This window comes from Rousettus aegyptiacus, unplaced genomic scaffold, assembly GCF_014176215.1.
Source record: "Rousettus aegyptiacus isolate mRouAeg1 unplaced genomic scaffold, mRouAeg1.p scaffold_m13_p_3, whole genome shotgun sequence".
NCBI classification, from domain to species: Eukaryota; Metazoa; Chordata; class Mammalia; order Chiroptera; family Pteropodidae; genus Rousettus; species Rousettus aegyptiacus.
In genome coordinates, this window is record NW_023416306.1 from 165,963,468 (window position 1) to 165,983,971 (window position 20,504).

The 20,504-nt window shown below is 38.7% G+C and overlaps 1 protein-coding gene across 6 annotated transcripts in view; it reads right to left on the reverse strand.

Moving 5' to 3' along the window:
* The window catches only part of BTBD7 (BTB domain containing 7), a 70,367-nt gene that overhangs the window by 18,709 nt on the left and 31,154 nt on the right, over positions 1-20,504 (reverse strand). For 3 of the 6 annotated variants that reach the window (XM_016145475.2, XM_016145476.2, XM_036238593.1), the window contains exon 4: positions 1,392-1,600. In XM_016145475.2, the coding sequence (XP_016000961.2) occupies positions 1,392-1,600 (209 nt within the window). Of the gene's footprint in view, positions 1-1,391; positions 1,601-6,538; positions 8,464-13,104; positions 18,172-19,302; positions 19,622-20,504 lie in introns of those variants that run through there. The other 3 variants (XM_016145479.2, XM_036238594.1, XM_036238595.1) reach the window with 3 other exon arrangements.

Sequence of the window (20,504 nt, forward strand, 5' to 3'; positions counted from 1 at the left end):
CGGTCCATCAATAGCAAACATGCAAGACTGAACTACATGGGTTTTGTCCAGTAACCTCACTCTTGGCTCCAAATAAAATTTTAATTCTTACTTCCACCTTTATTTTTTATTTATCCTGTTCTCTTTACCTATTTTAAATGCATTTTATATGGTCTCTATACAGCTGCCTTAAATTTTGGGGGGGACAAGATGGAAGTAAATAAAAGTAAAAGTATATGGCTACAAAGCAGCTACTATCTCTTGTAGGAACAGAAAAAACTGGTATAGCAACTCGTTTTGGTAGAAAAAGCTATGATTTCCACAGGTACGCCATACTAATGATCGGTGAAAGACCCTGTAAGCACAATCTGTGAAACTGTAATGTGTCCCTCATTTCTTTGTATTTTATCTAAAATCTTAAGAGCAAATCTAGGCTGCTAAGGTTTTTACTTGCTTAGAAGAAATCTAAAGCTTTTAAAGACAATCATCTGAGAAGAACGGACAGATTCTAACTCCCATAATGCATGCAGTCTGTATCAGGACAGTGAAACGAGATTAGCAAACACAGAACCTAAATAAATCAAAACCCGCATTTGATCAACTAAATCAAATGACAACATTGTACTGCAATCAAAACAGTGCACAAGGAAAAGCAGAGACGCTAAGTGGATAATTTAACTCTTCACTGCATTTCTGACCGAGATAGAGCATTTTATAATTTTTCTAGTACAAATATAAACAAGAAATGGCTCGATGGGTTTTTATGTCTTCATAGTATTAAAACTGTTGTACAATTTTCAGCATAAGACTGATAAAACCATTGCAAAAGAAAATAAAGCTTGAACATACTTTATCTGAAAATATTTTTTGCAATATTTTAAATATACTGTTAGTTTTAACTACAAATTAGATAAATAAGTCAAGGGCACAGAATTTGCTAAAAACTGCTTCTCATTAAAAATAAGTAGGTGAAAACATTATTATACTTTGGCAGAACACACATATTGAGTTTTCATGAGCATCTGACTAGATCATAAATGATTATTCTTACTTTGTATAGCTTAAGCTACTATTTACAGTCTAAGTATCTAATATTCCACCCAAAATAAGAAACTGGTATTGTAAGTCTACTATTCACGAAAGCCAAGAAAATCACTGTTGGGCTTTGCTTCTGACCCTGTCTGCTGCCTCAACCCCTATGGTGTGGCTGGTTAGGACCTGAGCTGGCTCACAATACTGAGTCCTAGTGGCAGAGTGCACAAAAGGGCCAGAGAGCTAGCAGGCTTTGTTGTGCGAATGTGGGGAGGTCATTTCTGGGCAGGCTGATCTCAGGACAAGGGAGGATGATTACAGATGGGTTTCTCGGTGCACATATGAATGACAATGAATTTGAGAGGTGTATAAATGATTACCTGTAGGTAGTCAGACTGGATAGCAGTAAGCAGATGGTCTTTGCTGAGTTCATAAAAAACATCCGAAGCCATGACCTGGGAAAATTCCTCACAGAGGAAATGTAAAGCTTGTCGGTGCACCCATTTAGAGCCATATGGATGAGAGCTCCACTTGAGGATGGCAATTAAGGTATCTAATGAGATGCTCTCAGCAATGATATCCTCACAGCCTAAAAGAGAAGGCAAATACTTCTTGAGATTAATCACAAATATTACTTTTTGAACATTAGTGTGTTAGACACTATACTTAAAAGTAGCAATTGTAAAAAAAAAGAGTAAGGAGCTAAATAAAGTCTCATGGAAATCGTCAAGACTTGGTGGGATGGGGCAGTGACAGGTAACAACAGACGATGACATCTCTAGGAAATCTGCTGTTCTATAGAGACAGATGCATAGGAGAAGGCAGGGAATCCTGAGAACTGTTCAGGAAAATAAACATCTTTGTGCGAATCTAACAATTTGAGTCAGACACTGTAGTGGAGGGCACTGGGCCAAAGGGCAAAGAAGAGCTGGTAGAAATGACGGTTGTAGAAATTGGCCAGTCAGAGGAAGGGTAAGGATGACATCTGACTGATGAGAGTCCTCTTGCGAAGACAAGCGCGTATCTTCTATGAACTATGAGGACATCTGGTCTTGGTATCATTCCAAAAAACAAAAATAAAAAACTTACACTTTGATACTTTAATCCCTCAGGATAGACAAAATACTGCAGTTTTATGCTCAGCTGGGATTAATTCTGGTAAATTTAAAAGAAATAAGTAGTTTACGTGAAAAAGACCAAGATCCTGGAAAAAGTGACTCTGGCATCTTAAGGGCTCAAAGAATAAACTCTGAGGCTAGTCAGCTATTTTCCTTAAGAAAGACAACTTCAAAATATAAAGGTAAAATATAAGTAAAATATGAATGACAGACTGTGGAAGGGAAAATGGCCAAAGGTGGAAGAAATTCTTCATAACTACGTTCACTAAAAAATAAAAAAGGACCCTAAAAATGTGTGTGTGGGGGGAAGAGGTCTTTATACCAACCACCACTACCAACAAAAACGTGGCTAAATAGACTAATGAGCTCAGAGCTTTAGAAGACAGAGCCAAAACAAAGTACATCCATGGACTCCAGAGACTTCTGGTGTTCACAGTTATTGTGAAATCATGAAAGGTGAAGAGAGAAAAGCAATAAATCCCATTTTCAGGTGATATGAAATCATTAATAGCCAATATAAAGTCTGCAAAAACTAATGTTTCATTCCTTTTTCTGATACGGTAGCAGATAAGGAAAGTATCAGAGAAAATTGTGCAACCTGATTTTGCATAGCATTTAACAAAATACTTCACGATGTCTATTCGACAGTCAGCTCCATGAGAGAGACTGCTGTCTTCACTGTATCTCTAGCACCTTCTTGCACATGGTAAGTGCTAAATAAAAATTTGTTTGACTGTACGAATGAGGTCCTTGCAGATAAGATGAAGCGATGTAGATGGATGACAGAATAATGGTTAACAGAACCATTTGTAAGAAGCCCTGATTAACTCGAGGAATGGAATGAGGCGTCTCTGTTTTTGCGGTATTTATTAAGAACTTGAACGAAGATGTGGAAAGTATGCTTCAAAATCTTCAGATGACCGAAACCTGGGCAACACAGTTAACACACTGGAGATAACATGATCGTAACTGGCTAAAATGATGGGTCAAAATGAAGATGAAATATAACTAGGAAAATCAGAACGCTCTATATTTAAAGAAACTCAGCTGCATAGTAGATGATAGGGGAGAGCCAGCTTAACTACCACTTACGTAAAAATAATATCTGGGTATTTTAACTTAGTGAGTGCAAAATGTGACATGGCTGCTATAAAGCTGAAGCAATCTCCAGCTTTTCAGATACAAACAGAGAGTCCTAATCAGAGGAAGTATGCTGTGCTCTCCTGTGGGTGCTATGTTCTGTTCGGCTCCCTGTGCTTTGGATGGGGCACTGACCAAACTCCGAACTTCTCAGAGGAGGACAGAACAGTAGAGAGTTTGAGACGTGTCACAGGAGAAAAGCTCCAAATAAAGATTATTGGGCTTATATAAGAGAAACCTGAGGCGAGACACAAGGACTATCTTTAAATGTCTTACAGGCCTTGTTCCAAGGGCAGGTCCTGGGAAACGAATGGCTGTTAAAAGGGGGGTTTTGCTTCAATTCTAAAAAAAATTTCCAATCATGAACTTCAAATTGCTAACAATTAGAATTGCTCTCCTCTCCTTCCCACAAAAAAAAAAAAAAAAAAAAAAAAGGCTCCCCCCAGAAAAGTGTAGGAGCAAAGGCTGGCTCACCACATTAGGGACAGAGGACAAAAAATGCCTACACTGGACATGGAACTAAGGTCAGAGGGCATCTAAGCTGCTTTCATCAAAAGGATAAAATCATGTGCGGAAAACTGATAACAGCGTAAACATGAGTAATTTAATCTAAATATTTATTTAATTTAAACATTAAAATGAAATCCTTATAAGGAACAGCAAGACCACCACAAGGAAATATGCATGTAAACAATACCCAAACACATGAGCATGTGCTGATGAGAGGTGGGAAGTACGGGAAAGTTCTGAAGAGTTCTTATGACTTTATGGTGGGCCCTGAAGGCCAAGCTGAGGAGGACAGGCCTCTTGCCGCAGGCCACGGGGGACTTCTGTCAGTCTGCTGTTTTAAAGCAGGCAGTGGACTAGAGTTGGGTATGATGCGTCAATCTGACAGAAAGGCAATCTGATAGCTATGTTTAGGAATGAAGGAGGGGAAAATAGAGAAAAAGTGGTTATTTAAAAAGAATGTTCACATTCCTACTAAACCAGAGTGTTGGCAGAGGTAAAGAAGGGAGAATTCACGATAACAGCATATATTTAAACATCTGAGGTTTACAAAGAAGACGTGGCAGGGGAAAAATGGGCTTTGAAATCAGGCAGTTTGGACTTGAAATCCTACTTTGACCATGTAGCAGCAGTCACATTGGGCAAATTACTTAACCTCTCTGAGCCTGAAATCCTCTCATCTGTAAAACTGGATTATGTTCCTAACTCCAGGTTATCATGGGCTTTAAATGAGACTGTCCCTTTGACACTCCTTCATTCAAACACTCTGGAGTACCTACTTGCCAAGCGCTGTGAACACACAGCTCTTTCTACTGCACGCCCTCCTGGGCTGATTCATCTGCCGCCATGGCCTTAGCTCTCCTTGCATCCCATGGCTTTCAAGTCTACGCTTCCAGCCCAGAGCTCTCCCCTCACTCCCAGACTCACTCCTTAAGCTTCCCATTGGAGAATTCCACGTGGACATTCTGCAGACATCTTAAATATAAAAGTCATTCATTTCTTCTGGGAAATCTAGTACCCGTTCCCACTTTTTTTTTTTATCCATTTTAATGAAGGATATCTCGTCTCCCCATCATCAAAACCAGAAATCTGAATACTATTATCTCCCAAAGCCCACATCCAAGCTACCATCAAATGCTGATTTTTCTATCTTATTTTGAATCCATCCCCTCCACTGAATCTCGACCACCTGTTTCAGAATTTGATACTTTCTCCTGCATTATTGAAATAGCCTTACAAAAATTCCCATCTCGTCTTTCTTCCTTCTAATCCATTCTGAATACTTGCCAGAATGCTCTCTGAAAATGTAGATTAGACATGTAACAAATTATGCAATAGTTTGCAAATGACTCAAATGACTTCAAGATACACTCCAAATCACTTATTCTTGATGATCTGGCCCCTGCAAACATCTCCAGCCCCATCCCTGCTCATACTCTATCTACTCTCTAGTCATACTGCATTACTTATAATTTCTTAGAATTACATCAAACCCTTTCACTTCTAGGTTGTTTACATTTTTCATGCTGTTTACATTCTTCTGAAATGCTCTGAATTCTCCTTAACTCCTCACAACTTTTAGACTCTGCTTAAATGTTGCCACTCTCAAAAACCTAATTTAATCCTGTTCCCCAAAACCCGGGCCAGGTGTTCCTCCTACCTAAAAGTTCTCATGGAACCAACCTGCGTTTCTCTCTGTAACAGCATCAAACTCTCATATTATATTATCTTTCTGATACATTTGTCTACATCCTCTACTGGCTCCTTTGGGGTACATCCTACCTTATCTCTCATTCTACAGTGCCTGACACCTATCAGATAATTAAAAACAAACAATAGCTAACATTTTTGAAATTTATTATGTACCAAGCTCGTGCTTAACTTAGAATATTTAATTCTAGCACTTCTCAAAGAAGGTATTATCATTTTTCTCATTTTACAGATGACGAAACTAAGATTCAGAAAGATTAACTTGCCAAGATCATACAACTAGAAAGAAAACAAGTTATACTTAACCAAAGGTACCCTTCCATCCCTTTCTAAGAATTACCCCTTCCTGACCTTTCTGTGACTCTAAACTTAGGCCTTCCAGTAATCAACTCTCTAGAAGTTCTTCACTTTTCTGTTCACTTCTCTTATGAACAGAAAAGCACCCTATAAATACAGCAAACATGGTGATATTAACTACTCACAAATGTAAAAGGAAGACAATAAGGCAGGAAAACAAAGAATCTTTGTGTATTTTTAAAGAGATTTATCTAATACTGTCATAATATTTTCATATTACAGTAAAAGATTTCAATTAGTGGTAATTTGCCTATTGTCAAGGTTATCAATAAGAAGATGAAAATGTAAATACAGCAGCAAGGCCAAAGGATGCTGGCAGGGAAAGCCAGAAAGTGAGATGCAAAGAGGCTTCACAAAATGCCATTTCCTAGTAAATTTTATAACAGGCTTGTAGGTCCCAAAACCATTTGCTACACTAAAAGATGGTCAGATTCTTTGGTGACAAAGTGGTACTAACTAAATTTCTGATTTATACCTATGTATAAATCAGAAGGTCCACATACATGTACTGCAGGTATTCATTTCTAGTGAGCAAAATGCCATATTTAAAAAAAATTATTTATGTCTACAGCACCTGGTCATCCTAGGTGGTCTCCCACTGCCCAGTTAGATCTCTTTCTGTCACCACATATTTGACCCTTTTTACCCTGCCTACCTCCCCCCTCCCCTCTGGTAACTACTGGTCTATTGTCCATGTCCATGAGTCTGTTTGTCCTGTTTGTTGCTTTTAGGTTTATATCCCACATAAAAATGATACCATGTGGTTTTCAACTTTTTCTGTCTGGCTCATTTCACTCAGCAGGATTATCTCAAGGTCAATCACATTGTTACAAACGGCAGTATTTCATCTCTTCCTATGGCTGAGCGATATTCCATTGTATATATGTACCACAGCTTCTTCAGCCAATCATCTGTTGCAGGGCACTTCGGTTGCTTCCATGTCCTGGCCACCATGAATAATGCTGCTATGAACATCTCCAGATACACTTCGAAGAGCACTCTTCTGTCTAGAATTCTTTTCCCTTTGCCAGTTTCAGGATATATGAATGTCAAATTTGTTTCCTCCCACTTGGTACTAAATAACTTTCAGAAGGAACTCTCTTTCTCCTCCCACCCCCACAGTTTACTGATTCATTTCCTAACAGATAAAACAGTACATATCTCCTGTTTCTTTAAAGACAACTATATGACACAACCAGAATGACTACTTTATCATTTTAAACTAGAACTTTAGAGCTTAAACTATTATCCACATGTGGTAGGTTACTTTTCAGACACACTCACAACCATGAGCCTCCTGATCTCCCCCACTGCCCCAGGGGTTGAGCATCCATCTCTGCCCCAAGACTTTGGAACAGACCAGATCTGCTTTGACCAATGAAATGTTAGTGGATGTGATGGGATACAAGGCTTTAAAAGTACTCTTAGGAATTGAGCTTGCCCTCTTGTCTCTGCCATTGTCATAGTAAGAACATACTGTGGACAGCTTGTTGGTCCCAGGAGGAGAACGAACATCACTGGGCACAGCACCACTCAGCCCTGTTGACCCGTGGTGGCAACCAGAGTGACCCAACTGCTGCAAACTTAAATATGTGATTTCAGCGGGCCTGGAAATTTATGAGAAATATGTGTTCATTGATACACACCACTGGCATTCTCCAGTTGTCTGTTACACAGCAATGGTTGACTACTAAACCATATCACTTTTTGGATGAACTTCAAAGCTTTTAACAGTTTCTTTGTGTAACAGAAAAACTCACCTGTAGCCAAAGCCGAGACATTTAATGGCTCAAAGGTGCTCATGCCTTCTGCCCAGGTAGATTTTCAACAATGCCGTCGTGAGGCTGGCAGATGGTATGAAGTCGACTTCTTACAATTATTTGTGCTAGTGTGACAACCTTGTTTAACAGATCCTTTATTCTGTTCTCTCACCAGAATATTTTTTCTAATCCTTAACATATGCGAAAATGCCTTTTTTCAAAAATTTGAGCTACGTAACATAAAATATCAAGGCAGAGATATGAAGAAGTAAAACAAATTAACCTGACATTTAGTAATACAAATGGCTGTTATTGCTGCATGTTAAATACGGCCACTTGCTGTTTTTATTATCAACATTTTTGTTTTTCTCCTCTTCCTGTTCTTGATAACTAAAGTCAGCTTCGGGGCCGACAGATTCCCTGAAGACACTGCCAGGATCTGCCTCTACTGCCACCCTCACGCTCCTTGTTATTTTAGGTACACCCTCATACTTGTTTCGCCAGCAGCAGCGGGAGACCTTCTCCCTGGCTCGTGTGCATCAGGAAATAAACATATAAACAGCTTCCAGATCCAGAGTTTCATACTGAAGTTGAGGTGAGAAGAGAAAGAAGGAAACAGGCACGAAGGAAGAAAGGGAAGGAACTGTGGAAGGACATTACAGCTTGCCATGCAACATAAAATATACTGGCATACCTCGTTTCATTACATTTTTGCTTCATTGTGCTTCGCAGATGTTGCATTTCTTACAAACTGAAGGCAAGACCACTTCCCCATAAAAAAAGATGCGAACCCTCTTTACCGCGACACTCCCTTAATTGCATTGGTCTGAACTCAAATCTGCAGTATCTCCAGGGTATGCCTGAAACGGATTACAAGGAGGCTGGCCTTAGAGAAGGCACACTGACTCTCCTGTGGCACCAGTTTGAAATAAGACTTCGAGTGCAAATAGGCTTGAGAGAAAAGTTGCTTCAATTCTTTCCTACCTGCCTGTACTCCAAATCCTAAGGGCAGGAATTATGAAACAAGAGCTAAGTGAGGACGTGTGAAGTAGCAGAAGGAGCAGAGCGGCTCTGAATTCAGGCATTTCTACCACTAACTCTCGATTCTCTCACTCGTCACCCTGTGCTGGATCACCTCCTCACATGTAGGATGAAATAACCCCACTCGATTTTTGAGTTATTTTAAATACTATTGGGAGGCCAATGCCCGGCAGCACTGTGCTCCTCTAGCCTGGTGATCGCCAATCAGCTGTGCTGACCTGCCCTCTTTTAACCCGTATGTATAGCTTGTCAATGTGTCCTACTGATTTTCCTTTCAAAATTCTCTCCGATTAGCATTATTTTCCATTCCTAACACCATCTTTGTCCGTATCCCCAGTACCTCGCACATCAATCACTGAAGAGCTTCCCACTGTCTCCCTCCCTTCGGCATTACAATCCGCACTGAGCACTGCTGAAAGGTTTAAGTTTCCTAAAACACTTATGAACTCGTCACTAGTGGGGCAGACTACCAAAACTCCGGCTCGAGATTTAATTTTAAGGATATCAGGGCTACAGAAAAAGACTTGAATGCAAAGCCTGGGCAAATCTGCTATAATAAAATCTGAGTCCTGATATGATCTGCTAGACACAGAAATCTAGTATAGGGTTATTTGGGTGGATAATAAGCCAGCAATGTTAGACCCTAAGATTTGCCTGAATTTTCACGGTTGGGAGAAACAGCTCCAACTCCTTGTTAGAGGACAAGTGTCTCTTCTTGTGAGGTCCCTGCAGGTACCTGAAAAGATTACGCCTGTCCTCTTCAAACCTGCTCCTGGCCCCTCTCACTACCTCCAAGCCACTGATCAGGATCTGATCACCCGTAATCGCAGTCTGAGTGGTAAAGCAGCCCCTGTTCTGGGAGGGAGGCTTGGACAGTAGATCTTGAGAGTGCTGGACCAGGGTCTAGGTTTGTGGTACTGCAACAGGCAGGAAGGTGTTCCCCTGGAATCCAGGAGGTTCACTGAGGCATCTTTTGGTGTCGTCTCTGCCCAGTGATAAGGAAGACTGGGCAACTGTAGCAACCATGGATAAAGCAACTAGAGCTCAGATACCTTTCGGATGAAGATCTGGGTCGCCCCACCTGGCAGGCTACCTAGACCTGCTGAAGTATTGGCAAAGAGTGATGGAAATCTAGATTGGGAGACGGAAAAGGGAGATTATGCTGCTCCACACTGCTGCCATTTGCTTAAGCTAGACTTGTTCCCTGCAATCTCTATCCCTGTATGGTTCCAAGCTAAAGTTGGACAAAGAGAAACGTGTGAGATCTGGAAGGCAAAAGCAGCAGCCGTGACTCTTTTAAAGTTCCCATAGCTAAATGTGGTGAGAGGCAGGTACAAAAATACCTGTGGGTCTTAGCTCATCATTACTTTCCTTTGCTCTACGTCCAGCTCTCCCTCCCAACTGCAGCCCCGGTGACGACAGTGGCCCCAGGCCACCACCACCAGATACTTGTCTGCAGATCTGCGTACCTAACACTCTCCAGGTGCACCCTTCGCAGCCCCCCTCTGTAGCTCAGTGTGCTTGGCTCAGGCTGACTGGCTGACAACTCCTCCGGATCCACCCTTTTCTCTTTCAGACCGTCACTGCCCCAGCTTCCTCCACAATTGGGAGAGGCCCACTCCTATAATAATTCCCTTATCCCACAAGTCAGAGCTACTCAGTGATATAGTTATGACTGAACTCTGAGAATATCAAATGTAGGCTCCAGCCAGCTGCAGCAGCTGGGACCATGGCTAACGCCACTACTTTTCCTGAACTGCACTTTTGCGGAGGGGTGGCTCGTTACCCCCTCGAAGGCTCTGTGACGAACTGAACTGAAATTACTCTTATTCCCTAATTAAGTTAAATCACATGAAACTGATGATATTAATCTGTTTTGACATCAGAAAATAAAATCATTAAGATTAAATGACGTATTATTGCTGTGTTAACAAATTAACATAAATTTACTAGATTAAGACAACAAACAAATCACCTCATATTTTCTGTGGGCCTGGGGTCTGGGCACAGATTACCTGGGTCCTCAGTCAGGGTTTCATAAGGTTGCAATCGAGGTGTCAGCTGGACTTGTATTCGCATCTGAAGGTTCGACTGGGGAAGACTTCATTTCCTAACTCATTCAGGTTGCTGCCAGAATTCATCTCTTTGCGGTTACACGGCCGCCAAGGGCCCAGCTTCTTGCTGGTTATTGGCAGGGGTGGGGTGGGGGTCATGCTCGGTTCCTAGAGGCTGCCTGCAATTCTTACCACATGGTCCTCTCAACAGGCCATCTCACAACATACTTCTTAAAAGTTGGCAAGGAAAAGGTCTCTAATGTAAGTCTGCTACTAAGATGGAGTCTCATACAGTTTAAGGTAACCATGGGAGTGACGCCCCGTCTTTGCCACGTCATACTGATTAGAAACAAGCCGTAGGTCACACTTACATGTAAGGGGAGGGCGCTGTATAAGGGTACGAACACCAGAAGATGGGAATCATTAAGGGTCATCTTAGGGTTCACTTGTTACGGTGTTTTTGACCATCTTAGTAGCTATACCCTTTCTGACATATTGGATAATCCCAGTCATTTCAGTGTGCCCTTGGTACTTACTCCTTTGATCTATTTCAGCTGTCTTCTCTCAGACCGTATCTAGCTTTACTACTTCTCTGAAGAGTGGTAAGAACTGCAATTAATATTTTATGATAAAAGTTTATCATAGGTCAGCCAAAAAAAAAAAAAAGTAGGTCGATTGACAAGGGAGCCAAGAATATTCAATGGGGGAAAGAATAGTACTGGGAAAACTGGATACCCACATGCAAAAGAATGAAACTGGACCCTATCTTGTACCACTCACAAAAATCAACTCGAAATAGATTAAGGACTTAAACACAAGACCTGAAACTGTTAAACACTTAGAAGAAAATGTCAGATAAAAGCTTCCTGACATAGGTCTAGGCAAAAATGTTTTGCTATAACACCAAAAGCAAAAATCAACAAGTGAGACCACATCACACTAAAAAGCTTCTGTGCAGAAAAAGAAACAATCAGTGAAATGAAAGGTAACCTACAGAAAGGGAGAAAATATTTGCAAACCATGTATCTGATAAAGGGATAATATCCAAAGTATATAAAGAACTCATACAACTCAATGGTGAACAATCTGATTTAAAAAAGGCCAACAAGTACATGAAAATGTGCTCAACATCACTAAGAAACAGGGAGATGCCACATGGGATATTGTCTCACCTTTTAGAATGACTATTATCGAAAAGACAAGAGATGACAATTGCTGGTGAAGACATGGAGACAAGGAAATCCTGATGCACTGTTCGTGGGAGTATAAACTGGTACAGGCATTATATAAAATAATATAGAGGGTCCTCAAAAAATTAAAAATATAACTACCATGTGATCCAGCAATCCCACTCCTCTCCTGGGTGTGTGTGTGTGTGATATATACATACACACATACATACATATATATCTCCAAAGATGATGAAATCACTATCTCAGAGAGATATCTGCACTCTCGTGATCACCGAAGCATTATTTGTAGTGTATATATTTAAAATAGATTATTATTCGGCTGTAAATAAAAAGAAAATCCTGCCATTTGTAACAACAAGCATGGACCCTGAATGCTTTACTCTAAGTGAAATAATTCAAAGACAGATACCGTATAATCTGAAAACATCAAACTCATGGAGACAGAGTAAAACGCTGGGTGCCAGGAGCTGAGGGGTGGGAGGATTGGGGAGACATCGTTCAAAGGGTGCAAACTTCCCGTCATGGGACGAGTATCGTGTGGCGTGGGGACTGCGGTGAGCACCGCGCTGTGCACCTGAGAGCCGCTAGGAGAGCACGGCTTCAACGCTCTCATCACGACAACAAAACGTTAATTATGTGAGGTAAAGGATGTGCTAACGAACCTAATTATGGTAAACGTTTCACAACCTATATATTTATCAAATCATTACGTTGTACACTGTAAACTTATACAATTTATGTTAATTACATCTCAGAAAAGCTGAGGAAAACAAGAAATCTAGATTAAATCTATTTTCACCGCAAAGAAAAAGAGCAAGCCGAGACTGTCTGGGTTCCACTGCTCATACCCTTGGGGCTCACGTTCAGAATCCGGTTATCCCCGCTGGGTAGAGACGGACAACACAGGGGCAGAGTTTTAAAGTGTAACATATTTATCCACATGGAAGTATATCTTCTAAGTTTCTGCCTCTTTTAATAGTCATAAGATTTCCTTGCAATAGCTAAATTCTCAAAGGCATTACTAATAACTATAAGTAGGCCTATTCCAAGTATCTTTTTATGTTTACTTTCAATATATTTTAAAAGTCGTGTCCTGAGACAACCTCTGGATTGTCTGGATGGGCAAACGATGCAGGAAGCATTAAAAAAAATAATAAATCTGTGTTCAATTAAGAATCTTAAGGGTTCTTAAACTTAGTCTTTCTTTTTTTTCCTTTTGTGACTTAAACACTGCTTGTCTCTGTAAAAGGGGGCTGAGAGGTTGAGGGACAGAAAGTTGGGAGGGCAGGAGCCTCTTTGCTGAGTACTGTTCTGTACCTTTTGAATTCTGTTCCATGTGAATGTTCTATCTATTCAAAAAGCCAAATTAACAGCAACGAAAATCAGCAGGCTATGAAAGCTGCCGCGAGCTCCTTCCCTCGGTGCTCAGTATAAATTCAATCACTGACCACAAAACCCAAGCAAACACTGGAAAAGAAATGAGAAGATTTTCTACTCTGAGAACATTACTCCCTTCTGATGGGAAAGTGGCAATCAGTGAGATTCAGGCTGCCTGTGCATGAAAATGTACACTGAGCACTTGCACTATTCCCCCCCGTAAGCTTCTGCCAAGCTGTGCGAGAGGGAAAAGCAGACGAGGATGAGAAAGAAGCTGAAAACCTTCAAGGAAGAAATTTTAACTCAGTAAATAGAGGAGACTAAAGCTCACAGACGGCCAGTGATAACAGACTGAAGATTTCTCTTTAAGCCACGAAAAGGAAAAAAAAGGAAGACTAAGTTTAAGAACCCTTAAGATTCTTAATTGAATACAGCTTTATATTTTTTTTTAATGTTTGCTTTATAAGTGTTCTCTAATATGACATTTTTAATATTTATGCTTAAGTGTTTTTTGGGGGTGAGAACAGCATAAAGAAAAGTATTCATGGGACATCAGTTCTCTGCACACAGGCACCATAAATAAGCCTCCGCTATACTACAATTCAGGGGGGGTCTAACCGTGACCTTCAGGGTAGCTAGACACCTGGAAATTGAACACAAGTTCCTATGTCCAGGCATCTTGCTGAAAGAGAGATGCAAGATACACCGCTAGGGTCAGACTGACCAGAGACCCTATCCAAATTCCCTTTAGCTGTGTGATGTGTAAAATTCTGCCCATTTCCCCATCTAGAAAATGTTTCCTAATCCTCAAAATTTACCTCATCAGGTTATTTTGAGGATTAAATAATATATACATAGCATTTAGTACATCATTTAACTTGTGGTCAACTTTAAATAAATGGAACTTACTATAATTAAGTCTTCTCATTGAGGGTACCTACTGTACTATTATATTTCATCTCAAAAGCAAGCACAGGGATTTGTGGGGAATGGGAGAGGGTAGAAAGGGAGCATAAATATCAAGAAAGCAGAGAAAAAGATCATAAAGGTGATGGAAAGTCAGTGACAACCTAAATACTGTGCACTTTTCTTTCACAGATCATTTATTAACAAGTTAAATAAAAACAATACTCATCCTCAGTATGTGAAAAACTCAGGTTCACAGCTCTTTATCTAAAAAAATACCCATTTACACCTACACCTTATTTACTATCCTTAAACCATTTCCCCACTAGTGATAAAACAGTAAGTCAGTATCTTTAATTCTATTATAATAAAAGAAAAATCCAAAGTTTTTTGGGGGTAGAAATATGTAATTATGATTTTCAGAAAGTTTTTTTATATCTCCTGGTTATCTCTTAAAGATGATCACGTGCTCCCTTCAAAACAACACACCTCACAGATGATTTCTTCTTGCAGAGATCATATTCTCTTCTCCCTAAAAGGAGGAAGTCAAAGTCTCTGGAGTCAGGAAGACCAGATTCAAATCTAGATCTTAACACTTCCATGAGGTAATCCCAGGTGACAATATTTTCAAGCCTCAGTTTATCTGCAAAATGAAGGTAGTAATGACTACAGAGGACAATGTGAATCAAGTGCTTAGCACAGTGCCTGGCAAAACACAGGTGCTCAAAAAATTCTATGGAATAAATGAATTTATATACAGTAAGAAATTTTTTTAAAAACTTCTGATATATAATTTTTAGACTTTTATCTGCTTAACTTTTTCTTCTTAACTCACTACTTCTGGAACATTTCTTATGGTCTCTGCATGCAGCAGCCAGAAATGTTCCAGAAAATGCAAATGTAATCAGGTCATAGGACTTGCTATGCTCAAGATAAAGTCAAATGTCTACCCAGTTCTTATACACAGCCCTGCTTGCTTCTGTAGCCTCATTTCTTGTCACACCTCTTATCTCTGCAATCTATCGCACCCAGCAGAAAGGGCCCTGGTCTCATCATAGTTTCCTCTACCTGGCGGGCTCCCCTTTACAGCCAATTTTTATTTACTTCACTCCTATTCATTCTCCAGATCTCAGCTTCTGTGGCAGTTCTTGATACCGTCCCCCCTTCCTTGACCCCCTGTTGGGGTCTGGGGCTCCTCTTCTTCCTATGTGCTCTCCTACCATGCAATAGTAACTGCCTACTGGTACTGCTAGAGTAGCATATTCATTACTTGAATCTCAGAGCCTGACATACAGAAAGAGCTCAATAGATGTTTGGTAAATGAGTAAAGTATAGAAATCATAGTGTTAATTCTATCAAAGGTCCATTTGATTGACAGGTTATAGCCCTCCCATCCCCACTTCCTATAATAGTCCATTTTTATCTTAATTTGCTTGAAAACTCAGGTGCTATTCTCTCGGGTTTACAGAGCTATTACAATACTGTATCCATCAACTTCTATTTAAATTAGTGCCTCTAAAAACTTGACATCAAAAATGTAGTTTAGGAGTGGGGTTCATACCACTGGAGACTTCAGACACAGTATTTTTATTATTTACACTATCAATACAAAAAACTATCAATCCAGAATTTAAGATGAGGCAAAAGAATAACAAAGAAACTATTTAATCCCGGTTTAGCTTAGAAAATGTCCTGAACCTCTCATAATTAGATATAAACTCCAATATCAGGTTCAGAAAACCAGTGATAGCCATGTACTATCTAGAAATATTTTAGTGAATCCCAGTGTCACAATGCAGCAATGTTCTTGAATGAAACCTTCAATTAGGAAGGTACACTTGACAGTGGAAATGTAACACTGAAACTAATCCACTCTGAAAGAGGCCTAACTCTATTATGGTGAAGAATGTGGTTAGAAACAGACGTTTAAGTGTACAAATTGTGTTTTCTCTTTTCTAGCACTACTTTCAGCTGCGAGACTATTTCACCTTCAAATAACGTAAATAATTTATCTGAAGTTTTATCAACATGTCAATGCTAATATGGGTATATAAAAAGTTTTAGTGAAAAGCACCAAAACAGAGCTCAAAACATTTTAATATATCAAAGTCACCCCCTTTGTGGAGACACATTTAGTGAGGTTAGCTCAGGTTAATTTATAGTAGGAACTGATATTCCTTTTCATCAAAATATATGAAAAATAGTTGGAGGCAAGGAACCTTCTGACAGTTTATATTCACTGAATGTTTTAGCAGTTCCATAAATACACTCCAAACTAAGATTCAGTCTTTAGGAGGGATTTATAAAAAGATACTATTTGTTAACAGTGTTTTTCACTGGGAGTGAGACTGAAGGGTTCCTAAACGCCTTTTGTATTATTTGTGTTACCTGACTATCCAACCATTATCACATTGCTTATATCTTCAAAAACAACGAAAAATGCAGTTATTAAAATAAAGTTCCTCTATATGTACTGACAATTTTTTCAAAGTTCATTAAGTATGGAAAAAGCAACACAGAGTAATATGTATAGGATGGTGCTATTTATTCTACAACAGAACAAGATATGCATGTGAAATATACACACACACACCTGCGTATTAAAGGTTTACAAGGAAACTCATCAAACTGTCCAAAGTATGTCATCAGTAAGGAATTGGGGAAAGGAATGCTAGTGGGTGAATATACACCTTAGGCGATATTTCTGCATCATTCCTTTTCAACAATGAGCAGAAACTGTTTGTGAAATAAACTCAAATTTAAAGTTGCTATAGGAGATGGTTTATTTATAAATGCTACTGAACATACTATCTAAAGTCTTTTAAAGTGCAAAGTATATAGGAAAATTAGCTACTGAATGTAAATTCTTTTTCTGATCCATCTTTTGGTCACTAGAAGTCACCTTGAGAAATAACTCAAGAATTCTGTTTCCTCATCTCTAAAATGGAAGATGCCAGCAGCTACCACCAGCTTACTGTGAAGACTGGGGTACTCCACAGAGAGAGCCCAGTGTCCAGCACACAGCAGTAGCTAAATATCATCATTACTGATCTATATTCTTTGAATAGTTTCTTCCAGCCACTTCCAAAACCAGTAGATAGAATGCTTGTACCTGGTCAGAGTCCTTCTACTTTGGATATTTTAGGAGGTAAGTGCAATATTTGGTTTTAAGGCGAAAACTTCAACTCTGTATCTCAATACTGAGTTTGAAAGGCCTGGATATCTGTACAGGGCAGACTTATTCCCTCCCGTCGTTTTCCTGCTCCACCACAGAGGCCCTCCCCAATCCTACTTTCCTCATACCAAATAACCTGCATCTTGGATTGCCATTAGTGTTATACTCCTTGGCCCACGGAAGGTTATAGAGAGTATTCAAAAATTGACTATGGCAGAGTCAAAAAAATAAAAACAAGTTGGAGCTTTAGGAAAAAGCAACAGGCCATTTCTTCTAGTGTTTCTAAGAGAAAAAGGGCTGTAATTGAATCAAAGTGGGAGTTTAGCTCAAAAGGCCCACCACCAGAGGGAAGCTCTGTGGATCACTTTTCCATGGTCCTCCTTTGCTGAGATTGAACGTTCCCTGCAATTATAATCATGTGTGTCATTGTTAAAAGTCTGAGTCTGGTAATTTTTTTAGACTTTGGAAACTTGGAGCTGTGTTTTCAAATGATGTGAAAGGAAAATAACTCAATTCTTATCTATAGAAAGATTTCCTAAGGAGTTAACACAATTCAGTTTTTAAAACATTTATTCACTGCCACCTGTAAGCCAGGCAAAATGTATATATACTACTTGCATTTCCATGAAGAAGAAACGAGCTCAAGTTGAGAAACCCAGACAGAATTTATATGGTTAGTATGTGGCAGAGCCACATACAGAAACTGGAACACAGTTATAACCCCAAAGTTCATATTTATAAAATACCATTAAATTTGGGCACTGTTGTCTCTGAACCTCTCCAGGCAAACTAGAAACCCATTCTCCAAGCTTCCAGGAATGGCTGTGAGGATGAAATGAAACAAAGTAGGTGAAATGTCTGTCATTTAGACACAAAGAGCATTCAAAATTAGATATAGAGAGCATTAAAAAAAAAACTGCTTAATTCTCTTCTCCCTGGTATTGAATCTTGCATAGCAATATAGGCTAACCTGAAATTTTAAAAATTAGTTTTTAAGATCCTGAAAGAACTATGTGCTTTATTTTAGGCCTACTGACATCAAAAGTTTTGATCAGTTGATATAACTGTGCTGTTTTACTTTGAAAGTCATATATATATATACACACACACACACACACACATATATATATATATATAAACGGTGATACATGCGAAATATAGTGAAAAATATTTCAATTCAACACAAAATGTGATACCAGAAGTTTACAAGTCTTTCTCTGTTTCAAGACATGTTGCATTGGGCAGCATCACTGGAGGTGCTATCAGCTATCTTCATGGTAACTACAGACTTCAATATATTCTTTATATAATATAGATTCTCAGGTCTTTCTTATCCCAGAGTAGTTCTGTGTTGTTCAAAGTTTGTGTTCATATCAATACTGACCTGAGTACAGTTTTATCTTTTTTCTTATTATATTAATGTCTGTCCCATTCAAATTAAATCCAACTTCTTAGATCCTGACTTTAATAAACACACAATTTGGGTTGGGAAAAAATAAAACAGAACGTGTCTTCCTTAGAATTTCAGTATGACAAAGAAAAGGCTTTGCTTATCATCGAGAAAGGCTTCTAATTAAACACCACATAATTTTAAATACAAAGAAATAAAAGACTATACTTTAAATGAACTGTACATATTTTAGAAATAACAGTTTTTGCTATGGCTACAATGTGGCCCAAAACATTTACATTTGCAAAGTCATATAACAAGCCATAATATTAATTTATACCCATTGTCTTTTAAGTTTTCAAATAAAGGTGAATAAATACTCCACCTTCAATAGACAAGAAACCAACAATGGCAACTCCATAATAAATTACATAGGACAAAAAAGTAGAAAATGCCTAATTTAGAATAAGAACGTCTAAGTTACTTTAACATAATTTTAAATTATACTTGTTTTATAACTGTAAATATTTTTATTGAAATATGAAATAATTTTTTTTAAATCTAAATTATAAATTAGTACAAAAGAATTGCCCTTAGATTAAACTCTTTTGGCTTCAAAAGATTAACAGCTTTGACTGGCTTCCATAAATATTTTAAATCTTACTGATACTCTATTTCATATCAGTAGACCAACAAAGAGTTGGTGAGACAATTTTATTTGAAATTTAACTTAAAACTGAGTTTAAGGGTAGAAAGTTATATACCATTTAGATGCCACCTAAACTTACTTTTATCAATAATACTTCATATAATCTTCTAGCTTGAGGTTCAGTGTTTTCATTTTATGTGCAACTTCTAGGGTTAAACATTATATGCATTTCCCTTTTAAAAAAATAAAAAATACTCAGGTCTCATAGGTATTAAAGGTAATTCAAAACATGCAACTGAGAGTCTAGTAAGAGAAAAGCACTATATTAGGTTCTTAGGGTGATTTATAAAGATGACCAAGATTTTGATCTTGTCTGTGAGTACATAATTGACAAAGGAAATAAGACAGGTATATAGATAATTCCAAAACAAGTTAGAACATGTAAAAACTTAACGGAAAAATAAGTGTCTTAGAAGTCTGAAGGAAGCAAAAGACTTTTAATTTGGAATGCTTAAGACAAAACAAGGCAAGTAGCATGTGAGTTTGGTCTTGAACAACAGGGTAAAATTTGCATTTAGTGATCAAAGACAAAGGTATTCCAAGACAGAAGAAAGGTGTAAGCAGAGGGTCACAGGTGGAATGTTTGTAGTCTACGTGGAAAATGATTTAAGTTCTAAAATGAAATATGCAATTAAAAATTACACTTTAGAACTTGTCATAATTGAGTAAAAAAATTTAAGCACTAAGTTTCATTATTAGAGATATATAACTTGAGTCATTTGAACTGCTATTCCTGAAACTGAGATAAATTCATCTGTTACATGTTTAACTGAAACCTACATTTACTACTCTGATCTACTGATAATTGTTTAACTTAGCTCCATCTGGGAAGTATGTTCGGACTAATTTGCTGAAGAGGAAACAATTATAGACTGAAGTAAAATGAACTGCCTGCTCAACGTGCTGAGACAGAAGCAACAGTGTCAACGTGGGGACAAAGGAGAGGATGGGAAGACAGGGGACCGGGTTAGTGAGCAGGGACGGCCGGTCGGTCTTTGCTAGTTTGCATCTGTTTCAAGTCACAAGCTCTTGGAATCTGACCAAGTTGCTAAGGGA